Consider the following 23178-nt stretch of genomic DNA (forward strand, 5'->3'; position numbering starts at 1 on the left):
TGCCAAAAAGGCTCCAGGGCGCCCAAGAAAGACCAGCAAGCGCCAGGACCGTCTCTTAAAAGTGTTTCAGCTGCGGGATCGGGCTACCAGCAGTGCAGAGCTTGCTCAGGAATGGCAGCAGGCAGGTGTGAGTGCATCTGCACGCACTGAGGCGGAGACTCTTGGAGCAAGGCCTGGTCTCAAGGAGGGCAGCAAAGAAGCCACTTCTCTCCAGGAAAAACATCAGGGACAGACTGATATTCTGCAAAAGGTACAGGGAGTAGACTGCTGAGGACTGGGGTAAAGTCATTTTCTCTGATGAATCCCCTTTCCGATTGTTTGGGACATCTGGAAAACGGCTTGTTCGGAGAAGACAAGGTGAGCGCTACCACCAGTCTTGTCTCATGCCAACTGTAAAGCATCCTGAAACCATTCATGTGTGGGGTTGCTTCTCAGCCAAGGGAGTCGGCTCTCTCACAGTCTTACCTAAAAACACAGCCATGAATAAAGAATGGTACCAGAATGTCCTCCGAGAGCAACTTCTCCCAACCGTCCAAGAGCAGTTTGGTGATGAACAATGCCTTTTCCAGCATGATGGAGCACCTTGCCATAAAGCAAAGGTGATATCTAACTGGCTCAGGGAACAAAACATAGAGATTTTGGGTCCATGGCCTGGAAACTCCCCTGATCTTAATCCCATTGAAAACTTGTGGTCAATCATCAAGAGACGGGTGGACAAACGAAAACCTAGGAATTCTGACAAAATGCAAGCATTGATTGTGCAAGAATGGACTGCTATCAGTCAGGATTTGGTCCAGAAATTGATTGCGAGAATGCCAGGGAGAATTGCAGAGGTCCTGAAGAAGAGGGGTCAACACTGCAAATATTGACTTGCTGCATTAACTCATTCTAACTGTCATTAAAAGCTTTTGTTACTCATAATATGATTGCAATTGTATTTCTGTATGTGATGACAACATCTGACATACACACATGAAAACCAGAGGGCAGCAGATCATGTGAAAATATAATATTTGTGTCATTCTCAATACTTTTGGCCATGACTGTAGCTGTGCGTCAGATTAACGGTCTTACTAGAAACACAAGAGAACAAAGGTTCCGCTTGGAACTGAGTGGAAAAAGAGCGCTTAACTTATGTTAAAAATGTATGTAACTAACAAAAATGTTAATTCTGGATCTCATTAAAATAAGTTTGTTTATAGCAATGGCATTATTAGGGTATCAGTAACTCGAACCCCTAGTATTTATATTGAAAATAACTATTATTTTAATAGTAATAAATGCACAGTAATAAGGCATGTTTTATGGAGTACTTAGTCTATGACAGATGATCAGCAAAAGGAAAGGAAGCCAGAGGAATTTCAGTCCAACAGCAGCCATGATGGATCGACTTGAAGGTCCATGAGGAGTTCAGGTCTGGTCAAACAGCACATTTCTCATTTTATCTCCAAGCTCTGGCAGTTAAACAGTTCCATACAATAAATAAATATAAGTGTTGAACTTTTGCCCAAGGCGACTTTACATCGACTCTGTTCTGAGGTTTAAACACGACTCAGAGCTGCAGCAACAGGATTTATTCACACATTAACAAAGATTACAAATAATCAGAAAAACACAATCTGATTGAAACCGATTCACAGCAGGAAACACCAGGGGGAGCCACTGAGAAACATCAATGAGTAAAACACTGCAGAAACACCTGACCCAACTCAAGGTCAGGTCTAGAGGAGAGCAGGTCAGAAATAAACCTCAGCTGAACATCAAACATTCACCGGGAGTTTATTCATGTAAACAGTTTGTGAGAACTTCATGTTTGACCACCAGAGGGCGTCAGAACAGAGCAGATTTTAGCAGCTTCATTACCTGACACACACATTCTGGTTTTCCTTCTGTGATCGGATCCTGACTCAGAACCAGTCTTAACTGGACCAGATCAAAGCCACACTTCAATCCAGTCCTGGTTCTACAAACCGAGCTCTTCCATGGAGGTCCAACTCCTCAGTCCTCACCCGTCCCGCTGGTACCCATCCAAACAAGCAGCCGGGTTCTGGGCCGGACCCCAGGAGTTCTGTTCATCAGCAGCCCCAACATTTGTCACAAAGACAACTTAAACTCCGGTCCAGTTCAGATTCAGATACTGGTTTCTCATCACGTCCACTGGTCCAGGAAAAAAACCTGGTTCAGGGTCAAAACTTTTCACAGTGTAAAATAATTAAAAACAGAAACAGGTTGAGCATCTTAAATCACTGTCCAGCACCGATGTGACCTGGTCCAGCTGACCCGGTTCTGGTCCAAAACGCAGACCCGTTCGATGGATCCGTTCTGACTGAGACGCTTCCTTTCAGAACTGCTCAGGAATGTCCACCAGGGACAGGAAACAGCGGTTCTGGCCCAGTCAGAACCGCTGTTCGGACCGGCTGCGGGTCAGACGTGGAGCCGGGCGTGGCGCAGCTTCCACCTCCTGGACCGGACTTTGAAGAAGAAGAAGAGGAGCATGAGGAAGAGGCAGGAGCTGCCGTACAGAACCACGCAAAGGCTCATGTCCACGCTGGTGAAGCCCAGGCCCAGAATCCAGAACCCGCCTTCTCCTCGGATCAGAACCACCTGCTCCCCCCGCCTCGGACCCGGCTGGACGGGTCGGGGCTCTGCCTGATCCTCACCCTTCCTCTCCCCTCCAGCTGCCGGGTGTTCCTCCTGAGGCCGTCTGGTCTGAACCGGACCGGCACCGGCAGGAGGGCGTGGGGGGGTCAGGGAGTACCTGGGGTTCAGGTTGGACGCACCGTAGTGGCGGCGAAGGAAGGAGAGGACGTTGGCGTGGTTCCAGACGTGGACGCCGTTGCTCTCCTCGTGGCAGGCGGGGCAGAGGGCGGGGCTTGGCCACGGCGCTTTGGGGGAGACCGGGTCGTCACTCAGAGACCCTGGAGAGGAGGAAGAGGAGGGCGAGATGAAGGAGGAACAAAGATGGAAACAACATGAAACCCTGGAACCCAGAATCAAGATGGCCGCTGTTGAGACGTTTACTCCAGACACGCACCATACATGCACGCACACACAACTACGGACACAAAGATGCTGAACAAAAGCCTTTTGTTTTACTGTATACGGACACTTTCTGTAGAAACGAAACTTAACTTTAGCTCATCGTCTGACCACTAGGCAGTGACGTAACACACCAGCAGACCAGGAGGCGGACTTTAGGTGTCTTCCGTGTTTCAGCAGATGCTGTATAGATTCGGGCCTTTACACTTGACCTCCACATAAGCCTGTAAGGGTAAGCGTCTCTTTCTTTTTAGCGCTAAAAAAAATAAAATAAGTAAACTCTGATTGTTCTGTGTTGGCTGATTTCCTGTTCGTGTGCTCACACGTTTTGGGTCCGTCGAGCTTAATCACAACACCGCCTGAGAAGCTTCCTTCCCCGATTGGAGCCAGAATCAAGATGGCCGCTTTATCTGTCTTTTGTTCAACTGTTCCGTCAGGTCAGGGAAAACCATCGACGCCTCCAGAACTCTCCAAGTCTGCTGGTGGAGTCCAGCCGGGTTCTGGGCTCGGCCCGATCCGCTTTACTGAGGTTCTGCTGATGATACTCAGGTTTATCTATAATCCAGGTTAATCCAGCCTGTTAGTAGATTACAGACATTAAAACCTGGATGGCTCCAAACTTCCTGCTGTAAATTCTGACCCGACTGTTTCTGGACCAGAACCTCTGAACAGAACCTGATCAGTGGATCACTGATCTGATCAGGTAAAGAAACTCTGAGTTATTTTAACCAGGATGTCATTTAAATCTCAGATTAAACCGATTTCCTTCCTTCAGAAATGATCAACATCCTGTCCAGCAGTGGAGCTGATAATCTATAATCTATAATCTAATCCATGATGATGATCCTTCATAATAAAGTTAAAATCCTTCATCTGATCCAAAAGCTGCAGCAGAAACTAAAAGCAGAGATCAGATTCCCTGATAATCCAGATTAGAATCTCAGATCCATCATTCCAGAACGTCTCTCTGTAAGAAGAGTGTTTCAGCCACTGAGCTGACTGCAACACAGTGTTTCAGTCAGCTCAGTGGCCCCGCCCCTCCCTGGCCCACCTGCCAGCCTGGTGCTGACCCGGTTGTGCTGGTTCCACAGCCACAGGATTTCGTCCTCTCGGCTCGTCACCTGGTCCAAATTGGCGGCCGCCGCCTGCTCAAAGTGACGGCCACACTCCTTACAGCCGAAGAACGTCCGGATGTAGCGGCGCATCACCTGCAGCACCGGCGCTGCCTCGCCCTCCAGACCTGTGTTCACACACAGTAAGAACACAGGACACACACCTGGGCTGCGACCTGGGGGTCTCTGCGTGTCGTACCTGAGCCGTCCAGCGCGGTGGGCGTGGCGTCGTGCTGGACCGTTAGCACGTGGAACAGCGTCCACAGCGAACACGGGTAGCCCCGCAGCCCCGGCCTGCTGCCCTGGCAACCAATCCAGCGAAGCTCCGCCCCCAGGAACGCGCCAGAGATCTGCACAGGAAACAGGAAGTCACCTCTCTGCCTGTGTTCTTGTATAAATGCATAATGAGGCCCGGAGGCACCAGATCAACCCACATGTTGGGTCCTGGTGGAAAGTGAGGACCTTCTGCTGCCCCCTACTGGTCAGATATATAGGTAAGGATAGTGATGCGGTCTGTTAGCATGGTTAGCATTAGCCTAGCGATTCATCCCGATAAGAACACGGGACGTTAGGAGGGACTTTGGACTGGCGCTTAATGGGACTTAATGGGATTCCCCATGGTGGCGCTCCAGCCTTACGTTGTGACCGCTCTGGTTAGCCAGCGGCCATGTTGTAGCCCAGATGATTAACTATGGGAAAAAGGAAACAATCCTTATTTCTAACATCTGACCACTGACTCTGGGCCTCCAGATGCACCAACTCCCTGTTTTAACATGACAGGAAGGTGCCATCAAAAACTTCCTGTCACGTTGACCCTGTCAAAGGTTCTGACAGGGTCAGGGCTTAAAACAGGGCATCGGCATAAATGAATGAAAAGTTCTGTTTGTTGGAAGTCCTGGTGTGTGTGAGAGAGAGAGAGATTCACCTTCATCTTGTTGTCCACCAGGTCCAGGACGGCCTGGTAGGGGATCTGCTGCAGCGGCAGACTGAGCAGCCAATCAGAGAGCGTCTCCATGAGCTTCACCACGGAGCCTCCGACTGGATAGAGCTACAGGAGGAAACGGTCAGCGGGGTATTCAGGATTCTGCTGATCCAGCAGGACCAGATCCATTAAATCGGTTCCGATTGATTATCTGAGCACCAGTGGTGGGAACCAATAGCAGAAAAGCTAGCTGCATTAATGCTAAAGCACTAATCATGGACAGTTCCACCAGCGCTAAAGCATTACCAACCTGGTAATCAGTGGAAGCTAATGCTAAGGCGCTAACTTGCACCATCAATGTCAGTGAGGCGTGTTCATAAAAACTTCTGATTTTATTCAACTCAAAGTAAATCAAATTCAACTCAAAGCGCTTCAGAATTTACCAGGAAAAATTCATTCAGGGGAAGCTACGTGTGCGACCTTGTCAGCAAAAACACAAAGCTAAAAATTAGCTCCGCTATTAGCAATTAGCATAAGGGTGCACAGTACACAACCTGGAGACGGTCTGTCCGTTGTCATGGAGACGGAGCAAAAATCCCAGCAGGTCGCGACCTCTAGTCTAACTGAGGTTCTGCTTTCAGCCGTTACCTTAGCAACCAGAGTGACAAAGTCCTTGAAGACCTTTAGCTCCGCCCCCTCCAGCATGCCGTGGGCGGCCAGCTCCACCCGCAGCAGGTAGTGCAGCGACGACTCCAGGTCGGCCGTGTACACCTGGGACCTGCGGGAAAACGCAGTGTTCAGCCGGTCCCGGCGGGCCTTCGGGTCGGAACCGCAGACCGGAGCCTCACCTGTCAAAGTCCCGCCATGGCTCCGATGTCCGTCCGTCCTGCAGCGCCCCCGTCTGGCTCGCCTCGGAACTGCTGCGGCGCTGCACGCCTGGGAGGCTCCGCAGCAGGGAGGAGAAGAAGAACCGGAGCGGCTTCTCGCTGCAGGGGGAAGAGGTCAGGAGGTCAGGGGGTCAGAGCTAGGTTCAACACCCATTTTGTAACAACTTAATTAAAACGTGTCTCTGTGTAAGCTAATAAACACATCACTAAGACAGGACGACCTGATGACCTAAAGCAGCTGAGATTTAAAGAAACTTTGATCTGTCAGATGGAAAAACTTTACAGGTTAACTGGATTGAACCTCAGCTGGAGGTTGGAGGTCACGCTGGAGGTCACGCGTCACGTCTGTCCTAACTGTTCGTTTAGAGCAGCTCTGGCAGCAACAGGTCAAAGGTCAGCCCACAATTCAGCCTCCCTCTCTCACCTGTGCAGAGGGGCGTGCGAGCCGTTGGGGTGCAATAGGTAGACGGAGGGGAAGGCGGCCATATTCAGGACGTCCAGCAGGCGGAGGTCAGAGGTCAGAGCTCTCCTCACTTCAATGCCTGAGAACTGTAGCAGGTCCAGGATCACCTGAACGCAGGATGAGGTCAGAGTTCAGAGGTCAGGAGGAACCACAAGAAGCTGCTTCCTGCCTGCCGGTTGAACCAGGAAACAGGAAGCAGCTCAGATCTTCCTCCTCTTCCTCACCTCCCGGCCAACGAACGACCCCGCCTCCTCCACGACGATGGCCGTGTAGTGATCCGACCTTTGACCCAGCAGGGGCAGCAGCTGAGCAGCACTGGACACAGAGAGAGGTTAGCAGTGAAGTGGGCCAGAGGTCCGGTTCTGGTTCTGGTACCTGTAGGGCTCCAGCGGGGGGCAGCTCTGGGGCCGGTCCGTTCTGCTGTGGTTCTGCAGGATGTTGACCATCAGCTGCCGGACGGACCGGACCTCACGGTCCGCTCCTGGAGGGACACAGAACCGGTTCTAACACCAAGAACCCGACCAACCGGACTTCAGCAACAAAGTGGTTTCCATGGTGATTCCCTCATTTACCAGAGAGTGGGAAGAGCCCACAGAACCACTGACCCAATCGGACAGGTTCAACAGAACTTTTTTGTTGAGTTTGTCCAGAGCCAATCAGAACCAAAGCCACTAGGAGGGAAAGAGAATGGGCGTGTCTCCCTGCTCTGATTGGACAGAAATCAGGAAGTCCTCCAGCAGAGGGAGACAGAACCAAACTGATTAAACCCAGAAGGTTCTGGATGTTTAACCGGGTCAGAACCATCATCACTCTGAGCAAAAACATCCTGGAAGAAAATCTGGGTTTGGATCAGAATGAAAACTGGGTCAAAGAAAGTCCAACTGTGATCCGCGACACGCTCCGGACCGGACCGCTTCGGTCCGGACCGGACCGGACCGGAGCGTATCACTAGCATGGATTCGACTGTCAGACTTTGATCCGGTTGATGACACATGAGTTTGTCTGGTTGTATTTTTCTGTCTCTTCCTGCCACTCAGTGATGATGAAATCATGTCCAGTTTTCTAGAATGCTAAGCGCTACTAGCTAAGCGCTACTAGCTAAGCGCTACTAGCTAAGCGCTACTAGCTAAGCGCTAGCTAAACTAAGGTGAAGCTAGACGCTAAAGCGTTCCAAACAGCTCTTCTTACTGCTAGTGTGATCAACCATAGCGCTCATCAGAAATCTTTATTTACCGTTTTAGATTTAACTGGTTAAACAGCAACTAGTTTACTTTATTAGTTCTGATAAGTGCGTCCAAATGGGTAAAAACAGAACCATGAGGGATTAAAGGCCTGAATGAGTCTCACCTCTGTAGATCGTTCCTTTGTCCGCCGCTGAGCTGTGAGCTGCGAAGAACTGCAGAAAAAACACAGCAGGTAGTTACAGGGCGGGGCCAGCAGGGGGCAACAGGTAGTTCTGGACTCCTACCTTGAATGTTGGGTAGAACTTGATGCTGAACTCTTTGCAGACCTCAAAGTTTTCCTCCTGAGCACAGTCCAACACGGCCACAGCGATGGCCTCATGCCAATCTGACAGACAGAATCAGAACCAATCAGAACCATCAGAGGGAGGGTATTGTATACCGCACCTTAAGACCTGGGAGAGCAACTAACGCGAGAGCAGCAGCACAATCCGGGATATTTAGGGGAGTAAGGCGGGAAAGGGGGGTAAAAAACGGTAGTTTCCCGGCCAAAACAGGAGACTTGACAGGTATGATCAGAACAAACCAGAACTGGAGCTTTCATTTCCTCTTCATCATTTCACACATCGCATCTCTAGAGGTGTGCCGATCGATCGGCCACCGATCATAATCAGCCGATTTCTGTGAAAAAGTGTATGATCGGTGATGGCTGATCACTGTCTCTAGTTGCGGATCACCAAAGCCGATCACATGTATCTCACTTCACAGCTGGTCTCCTGCAGAATTACTCAGATCGATCAGAAACAACCAATCAGAACCATCATTAACCAGCTAACCAATCAGAACCATCATTAACCAGCTAACCAATCAGAACCATCATTAGCCAGCTAGCCAATCAGAACCATCATTAGCCAGCTAGCCAATCAGAACCATCATCAACCAGCTAGCCAATCAGAACCATCATTAGCCAGCTAGCCAATCAGAACCATCATCAACCAGCTAGCCAATCAGAACCATCATTAGCCAGCTAGCCAATCAGAACCATCATTAGCCAGCTAGCCATGCTGTCAGGAAGTTTTGATTCAGTAACTTAGCATTGTTTATTTGAATCAACCTGGTTTTGACTTTAATGAACGTTTCATTTTTCCTTGACATTATTTGATATCTGTGTTATGAGATTTATTTGACTCATGTATAATTTATGGCTGAGAGCCTTACTGTTAAATATTATTTTACTGTTTCACTGAATTGTTTCCGTTTTTATTGTTGTAGTACTCAAGACCGCTCTTGTGCAAAATTCTGTTCCCCTGGGAAAATTACTGATTAGCAGCTGAAATATTTGTTTCCCCTCTCATAACTTTGGCAAATGAAGAGGAACTGCTTCTCAAAGATGCTTATGTGTGATAGCATGTGGTATACTAGAAATGTTCTTAATCCAGTAATCACCCATATTTTACATTAGGACAGGATTTATCAGTCTTAATTTTTTGTGTCCTGCCATCAGCAGCTTCCATTCTCTTATATCAGCAATAGAAAATCATAAATACACACAATGTGTTGGAAACCCGTGTTTGGTTACTGACTTTTTTATCAGGCTTGAGTGACAAAAGTTGGAAAAAGACCGATTCTCTTGGCAATTAAGAAAACAACACAAAACGGTGTAAGAAGACGTCATTTATTATTTTACAATTTTGTTGTTGCTTCTTTTTTAAACAGCAGCTGAATGTTACAACCTTGACATGATTATATTAATTGTTTTACCGAGAAATCGATCAGAAGCGCCGTGGAAATGGTCGGACTGCCTCTCTGGCTGCAGTGCAGTGAAGTTAGTTTCAAGTTGGATGTTGGATGTTGGCGCTCCGCGGAGCGAGCGGCGTTTAGCTCGAGGTCGACCCGATTTATGAAGGCTAATGTCAGCCAGCCGTTCTCCACCGCTCGGAGGTTCGCTTAGGGACTGTCAAACACTCCTGACAAATAAATGTTAATAAATGCCTTGGCTTACAACCAATGGACACAAATATTCAATATTTGAAATAATTTTAATAAAAAATAATACAATGTTTTCTTCAGTAGCTTCCAAGTCGTGTGCCTCATTGATTAAAAATTAGTGTGAAATTGTTCCACTAGTCTGTACAGACGAGGCACACTCACATTTATTCCATTTTTACTTATTTTTTAACAATGTTTTTAGTCAAAATTTAGAATTTTTCTGCAATAACGTTCATACCCCATCCCCCCAACTCGAAGACGGAGGGAGGCCACCCTCTCGTTCACAGGGGTCAACCCCATGGTACAGCCACCAGGATGCAGGGCACCAGTTACTGGGTGGAACTGTGTGGGATCATTGGGAGCCACAGCGGGAGGCCAGTGCAGCCTGGGAGGCCGTTTTGTGCCAAGAATAAGGCCAAAACTTAAATGTGAACGCCATGCAGTCCTACTCAGTAACCTAGGATTTACATCCTGATGAGGATTGTCAGATTAATAGTACTTATTGAAAATAAAAAGCTTTTAGAAGATATTAAACATACTAAGAGATGTAAGGATGTTGAACATCAGTTGTCTTTCACTTAGTGATGGAACAGCTAAAAAAATTTACTTTATAGTCATATTCTGATTTATATAATGAGTCTGTATTTTACTCAGTGCTTGCTTACATTTGAACACAGTTACAGTTCATGCTGCCCCCACAAGATGCCACCCTGGGCGGTTGCCCATGTCAGAAACAGCCAGTACCATCTGTGTCTGCGGTCATTTTCACTGCGACGTTTTGGGGCTGGTTGGATTGTAGAGTGACCATCAATATATTCAATTCAAATTCAAAAATATTTGATTAATATCAAAGGGAAATTAAATAATACATATAATATATAGTAACATATACAGTATAACAATATGTTACTGGATTCCAATGCAGGATGAACAGGAATCTGTCACAAAAAATGACAGATTAGCCTCCATATTGCTGATCCACTCATGTAAAAGTGGCTAAAATTAAAGATGTGAAAAGTCCCGATGTTTGGATGAATAAATATTTATTCTCTCTGCACGTAAATATGTAACCAACTGAGTTTCTGTCAGTTCTGTCAAGATGCAATAGAGGACTGAGTGATTTTTCTTTTATAAAGGCCAATAATTTAATTTGACCTAATTGCTGCTGTAGGAGCCATGGTTCAAATTAAACTAACTTTGGCTCCTATGCTTTATGAAATGTTTCATCTATTTGATGATTGCTCTGAATATCGCCAAATGATGCAATTAGTCCAGGGACGTAGAAACCCAGGAGAACAACTAAAACCAGTTGTAATCTTTTTCTTTTCCATTCTGTGTGAACCTGACGTCACATGCAGAGCCGTTGCCATGGCAACAGACAGACAACAACTCCAGGAGTCGAAAGCAAAGATTACTTTCAAGTGTATTATCAATTAACATAAAAAAATACAAACAAAAAGTACGAAAAACACCAGAACAGAACATTCAGTTTGTTACAGTTTCATGTTTTTTGAATTTTCAGGTTTGATGTTTATTTTGTGATCTTTAAGAAATAACTGCATAAAACACGTGACGTCCAATCCACTGAGAGGACTTGCATTTACGTTATACAAAGAAATGTTAAGTAGCAGTCGTCCGCTGGCTGCTCTCCGCAGATAGATGCAGACACATAATGGAAAAATGTGTGGAAATATTGGTGGGGACATGTCTGCATCAGTCCTTCAGAAAGTTATGCCTATGATGCTTGATTAGTCCCCGCCCCCGGCAGTGCAGGGACCAATCACGCCGCCGGTGCCTCGGCACGTTGCCTCGCGTGCCGCCGCTACTTGATCTCTGAAGTTTACCTCAGAGCGGATCGCACACCTCCTTTCACTCAAACTGGACACAGGCTGACCTGTATGGACATTTACATCAACCCCCTGTGAGGAATCATGTTTCTTTGGAGAACTCTACATCAAGGTAGGAGTTTAAACCCGCCGCGTTAGCTCTGGCTGCCGGGCGTTGATGGTTAAACATGCAGAAATCGGGGCGTGCCGTGGTGGCGTGGGGGACAGCGCGGCCCATGTTTTTAGGCCTTAGGTCCTCGACGCGGCTGTCACGGGTTCGGCTCCCGGACCCGGCGATGTTTGCCGAGTGTATTCTCCCCTCTCCTTCCCCCTTTCCTGTCAGCCTGCTTTCATGTGGGGGACACTGGAGACCACAAAAAACCCCTGGAGGGGTAAAACCAAACAAAACATGCAGAAATCAACTGAGTCATTTCATCCAATACATTTTCATAAAATGGCTTCATAAATGAGTTTGATGAAACATGAAAGAAAAGGTCTGAGAAACGGGTCGGTTCTGAACCCCTGCCGGGTCTCTGGTACTGCCACAGAACATCGACGGAGAACCCAGGGTGGGGACACTTCCCTAGTAGCAGAGCTAATTGTTAGCTTAGCGTTTTAGCAATGTTTAGTGCACTTAGCTTCCCATAACCTAATTTATAAAGGTTCGGCTGAATAAAGTTCATCGTCTCTGTTGAAGTTTTGGTTGTCACTGTTTAAAACTTTCAATAGTTTGACGTTTACATTCCTGCTCTTACTGTGAAGGGGACAAAGACAGCAGTTCCACTTCCTCCCCTCACCCATGGCTTTCACTTTGTACCCAGAATGCACTGCTTCCTGAAGCGCAGAGGAAGCCTTGCGGCCGGCAGGCTTTACTTCGACTATTCTGAACTGGTTCGGCTGAATCCTCCCAAAGTCCAGCTGGGTTCTGGTAAAACCCACCGGTCTGCCCGCTGACCCGTTTCATAGTCCGACAGACCGTCTGCAATGATTCTGGATCAGAACCTCAGCGATGACCCGGCTGTTCGGACCGGCTCCACTGCTGCTTTATTCTACCAGGAAGTTCTGGAGTTTAAATTCCCGACCAGAACCAGAACCTCTGTGTTCCTCTTCACACTGTTGGAGTTGATCCTTTCTCCGTTTAGGATCATAATGTTTGATGAGAGAATAAATGGGATTCATGAGTTGAATTCATGAAACCCATTTATTCAGACCAAAATGCTGCGCTAGTCCATTAGCACGTCTCCTTATGGGAAAACAGCTTCTGGTTCCTCTAAGCTCCGCCCTAAAGAGGGCGTTCCCTGGCGTGTCACTTCCTTTAACCTGAACTTTGTTACAGTGCTTGTGTATAAGAGCAAGCAAGCAGCTGAGGGAGAGAAAAACACAGAACTATTTATTCCCAACAACACCGAGAAACCAGCAGGACCACATTGTTCAGCAGATGGCTTGGTCTCTCCGCTGACCTCTGACCCCGACAGCAGGTCTCACCTGTGTGTGTGTTTCTAATGTTGAGGACCAGGTCTGCAACCAGCCAGTCCTCAGAGGAGGAAAATCAGCGGGTCCTCTGGTTCCCACAGCGGGGCCTCTGCCTCTGACCTTATTTATTTATTTTACAATTTTTTATGGCTTCTTTTTTAAACAGCAGCTGCCGATTAAACTGAATATTCCAACCTCAACATGATTATCTGAGTTGTTTTACCGAGAAATCGATCACAAAATGAACGGACCGCCTCTCTGGCTGCAGTGCGCGCTCCCGACACAGGGGGGCAGAATTTCCCACAAGACCGGAAACTCTGAGCACCTGTTAGCTCACCGGAGCTAGCTAACAGCTGGTTAAAGCTGATTTCCCTCCCAGCTGGTAACCATAACCAGCAGCATGTTAACTAACACTGTGGTCACGTGGTTAGGGTCAGCTAAAACTGTTCCTATCAAAACCTCGAAGAAAAACTTTAGATTTAAGCTCTGAGCCGCTGTTTGAAGCCAGCTGAACAAACAGAATTTTATTTGAAATAATTGTCAAATTTAAATTAAAAGATGCCGAACTGGTCCGCACCTGCTTTTCAGTTCGGGTCTGGACCGGTTTGCAACTTAACACCTGCTGCCGTTTCCACGATTAACGTAAAGTTTATGAAAGGCAGTTCTGAATGGAGTCTGGTGCAGCTGCTCCCAACGGAACAACAGACCGAGCCCGAACCGGGCACTATGGACCGGTACCTTTCACGTCCTGAGCTAGAGCCTTCCATGTGTTGGAGTACTGGATGCAATGTCCGCACCAGGAGGAGTAGAACTGGACCAGCCAGGCCGAGGAGGAGTTGGTGACGGTGGGCTTCAGGCTGCTGCTGCCCAGGATCACCAGCGGGTCCTCCTCCGAGTACAGCCGCCCAGAGCCGCCCGCACAGCCGCCGCACAGCCACAGGAGCCCCGCCGCCTGGAGCCACACCCGGAACATCTCTGCTGGGCCTCAGGGATCCTGAAAGTTTCTCAACAGAAGCGGTTGCTGGATCCGGGAAGACATGAGCACAGCGGCACGTAGCTTCTGAAGCTGCGGAGAGCGCGCAGAGGTCTCACTCTGATCTGTTTCCTGGAGACGAAACAGCCTCGAACTGCAGCAGAGCAGAAGCGATAAAGCTTTGATCAATATCTGAGTTAAATAAAAGCTAGACTGATTAAACTCCTCTGGTTGCCATGGTGATAGCCGTGTCTAGAGGTGAACCTCAGTAAGGTACAATCTCATCAACAATGAACTAGTCCCAATTTGATTAATACAATTTTATTTTTACTTTCTTTAAGGACTGAATCCTATGGAAGCCCGTTTCCGCCACTCTGTAAAAAAAAATCTCATTATAATGAGATAGTAACTCATTATTTTGAGATACTATCTCATTATAATGAGATCATTTATTTTTATTTTTTTAACAGAGTGGCGGAAACGGGCTTCCATAGGATTCCAGTCACTTCTTGAATTACTTTGCTAAAATAAATGAACTATTTAGTGTTAGAAATAAGTTGTAAACAGTTTCAGGTTTTTTCATTAACATGTCTGCGGGCTGTGCAGTGGCGCAGTTGGCAGCACTGTTGCCCCGGGCTCTTTCTGCTTGGCGTTTGCTCGGCTTCCTCCCAAACACATGACTTCTCTAAATTCTCAGGAGTGTCCCGTCTGTCTCTGTGTTGCCCTGCGATGGACCGGTGACCGGGCACCGGCACCCTTCCCGAGGGTAAGGTTAGGGTGGGTGTAAGAAATGGATGGATATCTGCCTGTTAATATTTTATTGCTCTGTATCCATTGGTAACTGTTGTAACTTCCTGCTGGATTAATCCGAGAATCCCGAACTGAGGAATCAGAAACATCTCGCGATTCTTCTCGTCCTCTGGCGAAGATGGAGTTTTGAGGGCTTTTTGTTTGTTTCAGCTTAAAATCGTTCATTTGTCTCAACAAACGATCTTTTTCATGTGACGCAAAGTTGACGTATCGTGTGTTGCGTTCACAGAAGTCGGAAGTTGTTCCTCCGTTCGGAAACCAGCTGAGTTGGAGCAGTTTTCGGTGGTTCGGGCGGTTCTGGTGGCGACAGAACTTAAACATTAATAAATTGAACTAAATGCGGAAGTGAGGTTCTGTCTTCTTCTGAGCTTAAAGGTCAGATCTACACACAATGCTTCATCACTGCGGTCTTAATTTGATCTCATTACAGTTTTGTTTTTTCCCACAGTTTCTGAATGCGGCAGAGCTAGCTGCCGCCCCCTGGAGGCTGGAAGGGGGAAGTGCTCAGGTGTCGCTCCAGGTCCAGTCGGTTCTGAAGGCTGCTTTCTTCTGACGCCACGTTAAACATTTCACCTGTTTTCAAAGTGGATTAATTATATTTAAATAAGCGCTGAAACGTTTCGCCAGAAGGCCAGACTTTATTCCACTGTAATGATTTAGGAATTGAAATTGACACCGGTACCGAGTTCTGTCGGTTTTCTTGGTTTGCGTTTTCAAAGTTTTTTTTATTTTTTATTAATTTTCTGCTCAGTTTATCTGGTTGAATTGCAGCTTACTATTGTGAAGTGTGTGCTGTCAAAGTGTTTTTGGAATCTGTAATGAAGATTTTTTTTAAAAACACGTTCGGCGTGCCGTTACCATGACAACCATCCAACTAACGACGGCAGTCGCAGGGACGAAGCTCAGATGAACTTAAGTGAGTTATATCCAGTCGTTATATCCAGTAGTTTTTCACTTTCTTCATTGTCTGCCATGCTAACAAGAACACATTTTATGTAATTAATCTATTATTAATTCTAGTTAAATTTTATATTGATAAATGCAAATGTTCTGCCAAGAGGCCTTTATTTAATCTGTTTTTATCTGAATTATTAAATCATTTCATTATCCCAAAGTCTCTACTGATATTTTTGACACAATAATAATAACAATAAAAGAACTCAAGTCAGTTTGGAGCCATTTCCGGCTGTTTCAGGTGTTTCTACCTGGGGCGGTCAGTTCCGGTTCTACAGGGTTCTGCAGAGAGATTTCGGTTCGGTTCGGTTCGGTCCTCTCTGAAGAACCTCTAGAACCGGCGTGGGGCTCCTTTGAGTATTATCGTCATCATCATTAATATCAGTAATAATAATAGTGTTGTTACCGACGTGACGCTGACCTGGTCTCATTACGATCTGCTTCCGCCTCTGACGTCACAGGTATGATTGCATCACCGCGGCTGGGCGTCTTCAGAGAGTCGATGCTGCGGGACCCGCTGCTGATCAAGGTAGGGATCAGGCAGTACATTATGACCACCTGAGGGATTCCCACCTGTCAGTGGGCGGGGCTTATCAGGTCTTCAATGTTGGACCTGAACTAAAGGAACTAGGAACAAACGGGTCACCCAACCGGGTCAGAACATCTCCAGTTGAATCCAGTTCTGACACTGCACTACTGACCAATCAGAACCAGACTGGTGGTCTCAGTCCAGCTGCTAAAACATCTGACTCTTTCTGCCCGATGGGTCGACCTGCTGGGTTTCATGTCCTGCATGTCCTGAAAGAACTCCCAGAACCAGAACCGGTCTCTGTGAGCGGCCATGACCGACCGGAGGTTTGAGAAGGCAGAGACATGAAAACCCAGAAGCCTGTGAGCCAGCGGCACCGCTGGGCAGACTGATGGGGTCGCTCTGTGCCAGCCGTTCTTTCTACAGGATGAAACCAGAGAACGGTTCTGTTCTAACCGGGTCCAGTTCCCTTCAGCCCGCTGTCCGACTGACGGCTGGACCCGTTTTTTATCTAGACCCCAGAACCAGCTGGCTGAGCAGAACCGCTCAGACCAGATGAAAAGGTCAAAGTTCAACCGTGGTAAGGAGCGCTGCGTTCTGTGTGCAGGCTCCGCTGGGGAGGGCACGGTCCAGGGGCCTCACCATCCCGGGTCCAGATTTCACCTATGGAGCCAGCACCATGATGAGAGACGGAAGCGTGGCTGAAGGTAAGCCCCGCCCCCTGCTAACACCGGACCGGACCGGAACCGGGTCCTGGTTGGTCTAGAAACCTGCTGGATCTCTGAACCCAGGCTCGGTTCTGGTTCTGAACTGCTGCTCATGTCTAGCCCACTCCGAGGAGTTCACCAGAACCAGTTCCAGGATTCGGACCAGAACCGGCTTTAAGCTGTGGCTGGTTGTCAGCAGAAGGAAAGAACAGAGTGTGTGTGTTCAGTGTGTGTGTGTGTGTTCAGTGTGTGTGTGTTCAGTGTGTGTGTGTGTGTTCAGTGTGTGTGTTCAGTGTGTGTGTGTGTGTTCAGTGTGTGTGTGTTCAGTGTGTGTGTTCAGTGTGTGTGTGTTTAGTGTGTTTGTTTCTAATACCTGGTGGGGACCATTTTCCTGACATATACTACGTTGTGGGGACACACTGCTCCTTGTGGGACTGAAGCCTGGGCCCCATAAGGAAAAACGCTGTTTTGGGTCAGAGGTCAGATTTAGGACTAAGATGTGAATTGAGTTTTGGTTAGGATAAAGTTTAGGATGTAGAAATGGAAAGTCCCCACAAAGATAGCCACGCAAACATGTGTGTGTGTGTGTTCAGTGTGTGTGTGTGTGTTCAGCTGACAGATGCAGTTTGTCTGATGGAAACCTGCCTTCAGGCAACGATCACGTCTGTCAGTCAGCGACTCGCTTCACCTGTGTGTCGCTCAGCGGAGGCGCCGGGTTGCTGCTCTGATCTGTCAGTCACTCACTGAACACACACACTGAACACACACACTAAACACACACACACTGAACACACACACTGAACACACACACTGAACACACACACTAAACACACACACACTGAACACACACACTAAACACACACACTAAACACACACACACTGAACACACACACTGAACACACACACACTGAACACACACACTGAACACACACACTGAACACACACACTAAACACACACACACTGAACACACACACTAAACACACACACACTGAACACACACACTAAACACACACACTGAACACACACACTGAACACACTGAACACACACACACTGAACACACACACTAAACACACACACACTGAACACACACACACACACACACACACTCACTCAGAAACACACACACCTGTCCCTCTCCGTCTCTGAGGTTTGCTGGCTGATAAACATCCTGTCTGGTTTATCGGCGACTGTTTTAGGTGTTCTGGACCTAGTGGACGGTCCGGTTCTGGTGGAAAACTCAGCCGGGTCAGAACCAGACTGACGTGTGTCAGGAAGGTGGGAGAGTCATGTAGCAGGGCAACTCTTCTCTGATTGGCTGTTCAGGTGGAATAGAGTGAGGTCATTTCCTGGTTTCCTGGTGAGAAAGATGAAGTCTGGAAACTACAAGCAAACTATTCCTAAACTACACCTGAACCTCAAAGTCTTAGACTGACTTAGACTGACTTTATTATCATTTTCATGCACAGGGTGAATACAGAACGAAATTTCGTTGCATACGGCTCAGGACAATGTTTTGAGGTTCCAATGTTGTGAGGTTACTCCAGAATAAAAATAAAATACAGTATAAAATATGAATATAAATCTAAATATAAAATATAAAGTGCAGGACTGACAGTAAAATAGAAGTTATTTAGCTCTGTACATGTGCAAGGTATAAAGTGGAGACCAGATTTTAAGTGCAGTCCAGTTAAGAGTTCAGCAGTCTGATGGCAAGTGGGAAAAAGCTGTTTCAGAACCTGGTGGACCTGCACCGGATGCTGCAGAACCTCTTTCCAGAGGGCAGCAGGGAGAACAGTCCATGGTGGGGGTGTGAGGGGTCACTGATGATGTTTCGGCCTCGGGACACGCAGCGCTGGGATGAAGTGTCCTGGATGGAGGGAAGGGGGGCCCCGATGATCCTCTCTGCTGTCCGCACCACTCTCCTCACGTTCTTCCAGTCGGAGGCGCTGCAGCCTCCACACCACACAGAGAGGCAGCTGGTCAGAATGCTCTCTATGGTGCTTCTGTAGAACGTCTTGAGGATGGGCGGGGGCAGGTGTGCTCTTCTCATCCTCCGCAAGAAATACAAACGTTTCTGTGCCCTCTTGACCAGAGACGTGGTGTTCACAGTCCAGGTGAGGTCGTTAGTGATGTGCACCCCCAGGAATTTGGTGCTGCTGACCACCTCCACAGCCGAGCTGTTGATGAGCAGTGGAGCGTGGCTGGGCCGGTTCTTCCTGAAGTCGACGATCATCTCCTTGGTCTTGTCAACGTTCAGGATCAGGCTGTTGTCTCTGCACCAGTCCACCAGCTGCTCCACCTCCTCTCTGTAGTCCAGGTCGGTGTCGTCTCTGATGAGGCCCACCACCGTTGTGTCGTCCGCGAACTTCACGATGTGGTTGGTGGCGAACCTGGGGATGCAGTCGTGTGTCATCAGAGTGAACAGCAGAGGGCTCAGGACGCAGCCCTGAGGGGAGCCTGTGCTGAGGGTGATGACATCGGAGGTGTGTTGTCCGATCCGGACTGACTGAGGTCTGTCGGTGAGGAAGTCTAGCAGCCAGTTGCACAGGGGGGTGCTGAAGCCCAGGTGTTCCAGTTTTCCTGCCAGATGCTGTGGGATGATTGTGTTGAACGCTGAGCTGAAGTCCAGGAACAACATCCGCACATGAGTGTTCTTCTCCTCCAGGTGAGCCAGGCTCAGGTGTAGGGTGGAGGAGATGGCGTCCTCAGTGGAGCGTTTTCGGCGGTAGGCAAACTGGAACGGGTCGAATGTGGAGGGGAGTCTGGAGACGATGTGTTCTTTTACCAGCCTTTCAAAGCACTTCATCATGATGGGAGTCAGTGCCACAGGCCGGTAATCGTTGAAAGAGGTGACTTGAGGTTTCTTTGGCACCGGAATGATGGAGGCAGTTTTGAGACAGGCTGGCACTGTGGCTTGGTCCAGTGAGGTGTTAAAAATGTCTGTTAGGACACCAGCCAGCTGACCTGCTCATTCCCTGAACACCCGCCCAGGTATGTTGTCGGGGCCTGGGGCCTCCGTGGGTTGACTCTTTTCAGAGTCTTCAACACATCGGCTGTGTCCAGGCAGAGTGCCTCCTCTTCCTGGTGGGGAACAGTTTTCTTTGCCGGAGTACTGTTCAGTGCCTCGAACCTCCCAAAGAAGTTATTGAGTCCATTTAGAAAGTCAGCATCAACTTCACCCACTGGGGGGGAGGATGGATTGTAATCTGTGATCGCCTTTATGCCTTGCCACATACTTCTGGTGTTGCTGGTGTTGTGGAAGAACTCCTGTATTTTCTGACTGTGGGTTCGCTTTGCTAACCTGATAGCACGGTTCAAGTTGGCTCTTGCTGTCCTCAGTGCCTCCTTGTCGCCAGACTTGAAGGCTGAGTTCCGTGCTTTTAGCATTTCACGTACCTCCTTAGTCATCCAGGGTTTTTGGTTGGCCCGGGTGATAATGTTCTTAGTGATGCTGACGTCCTCTGTGCACTTGTTGATGTAGGCTGACACAGTCATGGCGTACTCATCGATGTTGATCTGGTCGTTGTAAGTGGCTGCTGCCTTGAACATCTCCCAGTCAGAGCACTCAAAACAGTCCTGAAGTGCCTCCATGGCCCCCTCAGTCCACACTCTCACCTGCTTCACTGTAGGTTTTGTTCTGATCAGCAGGGGCTTGTATGCAGGAATTAGCATGACAGATAGGTGGTCTGAAGAGCCAAGGTGGGGGCGGGGGGCTGCTCTGAATGCTTCTTTGATGTTGGTGTAGGCCAAGTCTAGAGTATTTCCTCCCCTGGTTGGAAAATCCACATACTGGTTGAAGTGAGGGAGAACAGTCTTCATGTTGGCCTGGTTAAAATCCCCAGCAATGATGAAAACGCCCTCTGTGTGTGAGGATTGCAACTCACTGATGGTCCGGTAGAGAACACTCATAGCCTCTTTAGTGTTAGCACTGGGGGGCACATACACAGCAGTGATGCTAACAACAGTAAACTCCCTGGGCAGGTAGAATGGTCTGCAGTTAACAGTCAGAAGCTCGATGTCCGAGGAGCAGTAACTGGCGACAGTCACAGCCCCCCTCCTCGGGTTTTACTGCTGAGAGCGCTGCTCCTGTCTGCGCGGAATGTAGCGAGCCCCTCCAGGCTAACAACGTTGTCCGGTATGGTCGAGTTGAGCCATGTCTCCGTCAGAATGAGAGCGCAGCAGTTCCTCAACTCTCTCTTTGAAGACAGTTCTAGTTGCAGATGGTCTATTTTGTTGTCCAGAGAGCGGACGTTGGAGAGGAAGATGGACGGAAGCGGCGATCTGTGGGGGTTAGCGTTTAGCTTAGCTGTTAGTCCACTTCGACAGCCGCGCTTCCGCTGCCGGTCGCACCGCCTTCGCTTGCTCCTCCTCCGACTAGTGCTGCTAGGCGAGTCCGCTGTGCTGCGGGCCGCTGGGTCTTGCCTCCGTAGCACTCCGAGATCACGTAAACACTCCAGAGTAGTCGTATTTATGAGTCCAAAATCACTTGATGATCGTAATTCCAGCAGACGCTGGCGATCATATGCTAACTTACTGAGTGGATGCAAAGTTTGTAGCGTTTTAGGCGGCGTATTTTGCTCAAATACTGGCAAGTTGTCGAGAGCCCATGCAGCCACAGCCATTTTGGGCGCCGCCATCTTCCTTGTTTGGGAAGATGGCGGCGTCCATTGGTTCTCCATTGGTTCTCCAGGTGTTTGGTTCTCCAGGCGTTTGGTTCCAGATGTTCTGATTCTGTGTTGCAGCTCTGTCCAGCTGGCAGCTGCAGACCGAAGCTGAAGAGGCCGTGATGAAGGTTCAGTGTCCGGACTTCGTGGTTCTGAACCGGGACGCGGTCCGGTCCGGTTTGGTGACGGCCAAGGAGCTGAGGCAGTACCGGCTCCAGATGGGGGACCTTCAGATCCAGGCCGCGGAGCAGCAGCAGCGGTGCAGAACCTCAAGGCGGCCCCATCTGGTACCAGACATCACGTTCGGGATCCGCAACAGGTGAGGAACCGGATCAGCCGGCTGACGGAACCGTTATCGATCAGATTACGGCTCAGATCGATTATTGATGTCTGATCAGGCCGTCCTCTCCGCTGGCCGACGTCCTGGCTCACCACTACGGCCACCGCTGGCTGGAGGAGCAGCTGAGCCGGAACCGACCCGGCAACCTGACGGTGAGAGGGCAGTCCAAACGTCACCGGGCTTTTAGAACCGGACCGGCACTCGTCTCGGATGTCCCATTGATTATTGATTGGATCATCACAGGCTAAACCGGGTCGAGCTGCAGAGACCAGAACCAGCCTGCTGAGGAGCGCCAGAACCGAGACTGTCGAAAAGAAAGCCTTCACCCTGCCTCAGTTCTCACAGGTAAAACACACACCTGAACACACACCTGACCTGAAGACAGCTGTTAGGAAGCGTTCAGAGGAAGCAGAAGTTTGACCCACAACTTCCTGTCAAACCTCAGATGAACTGGTTAAACTGGTCCAAACTGGTTAAACTGGTCCGAACTGGTTTACAGATCAGATGTTTCATCTTCATCTCAGCCGTTGATTCTTCTGCTGTTCTGGAGCTAGAAGTGAAGAGGCAGCTGAAGAGACGTAACCAGAACCAGAACCAGATGGAGTCAGCCCAGAGTCCAGCAGAGCAGCTCTGTGCCCTGACCCAACAGAAGGTTCTGTTGCTGTGGAAGACATCCTGCCTGGTTCCGGTACCAAAGGAAACTCAGTCACTGACGACTACAGACCTGTTGCCATGACAACCCACATCATGGAGGAACTCCTGCTGGGCTCTGGACCCTCACCGGTTCTATTCTGGTTCTGATCTGGTTCTGGTCCTGGTTCTGATCTGGTTCTGACTGGAGAAAGCGCAGCGTCTTCAGTCAGAGGCTTGTTCAGAGCCGCTGTAACACAGACTGCTACAGGAGCTCCTTCTGAATGAATCTGATAGACAGAAACGTTTCATTTCCCTTTGGGATCAATAAAGTCTTTTGGATTTGAACTCACAGCTCAGTTCTCCTGATCGGGTCAGGCGGTTCTGGTTCTGGTGACGCATCTTTGCTTCCCCTGCAGATTCCGGCGGCGCTGGACACTTTCCGGGACTCGGCGGACCGGAAGCGGGCCGCCAGCGCTCAGCAGCAGAACCGGTGATCCAGAGAGGACGGCCGGATCGGAGCCAGAACCGGGCCGGTTCTGATAAAAATAAAGCAGCAATGTTTGCTCCACAGGAACGAGTCCAGTTTCATTCTTTTACAGGACAGAACCGGGTTCTGGTCCAGTTCGGTTCTCTGCATCAATCATAAATGATCATTAAGACCCGATTATTACATT

General features: G+C 48.7%; 2 protein-coding genes across 2 annotated transcripts; one reads left to right on the forward strand and one right to left on the reverse strand.

Annotated features, from left to right (window-relative positions):
- Window positions 1-1559: 1559 nt before the first annotated feature.
- Window positions 1560-14189, reverse strand: qsox2 (quiescin Q6 sulfhydryl oxidase 2). The gene is made up of 12 exons (XM_028017421.1): window positions 13631-14189; window positions 7892-7992; window positions 7771-7819; window positions 6799-6904; window positions 6648-6738; window positions 6385-6530; window positions 5922-6059; window positions 5722-5851; window positions 5077-5199; window positions 4351-4501; window positions 4091-4279; window positions 1560-2918 (listed from the first exon to the last, which is right to left on the reverse strand). The coding sequence occupies exons 1-12, from the start codon at window positions 13863-13865 to the stop codon at window positions 2425-2427; spliced, it is 1953 nt and encodes a 650-aa protein (XP_027873222.1). The 5' UTR covers window positions 13866-14189; the 3' UTR covers window positions 1560-2424.
- A 163-nt stretch (window positions 14190-14352) lies between these two features.
- cfap77 (cilia and flagella associated protein 77) lies at window positions 14353-23081 on the forward strand. Its single transcript, XM_028017437.1, has 9 exons — window positions 14353-14631; window positions 14905-15050; window positions 15124-15591; window positions 16091-16158; window positions 16766-16865; window positions 21610-21850; window positions 21930-22023; window positions 22115-22216; window positions 22921-23081. The coding sequence occupies exons 3-9, from the start codon at window positions 15582-15584 to the stop codon at window positions 22996-22998; spliced, it is 693 nt and encodes a 230-aa protein (XP_027873238.1). The 5' UTR covers window positions 14353-14631; window positions 14905-15050; window positions 15124-15581; the 3' UTR covers window positions 22999-23081.
- Window positions 23082-23178: the final 97 nt, after the last annotated feature.

This window comes from Xiphophorus couchianus, chromosome 5 (assembly GCF_001444195.1).
Source record: "Xiphophorus couchianus chromosome 5, X_couchianus-1.0, whole genome shotgun sequence".
Lineage (NCBI taxonomy): Eukaryota > Metazoa > Chordata > Actinopteri > Cyprinodontiformes > Poeciliidae > Xiphophorus > Xiphophorus couchianus.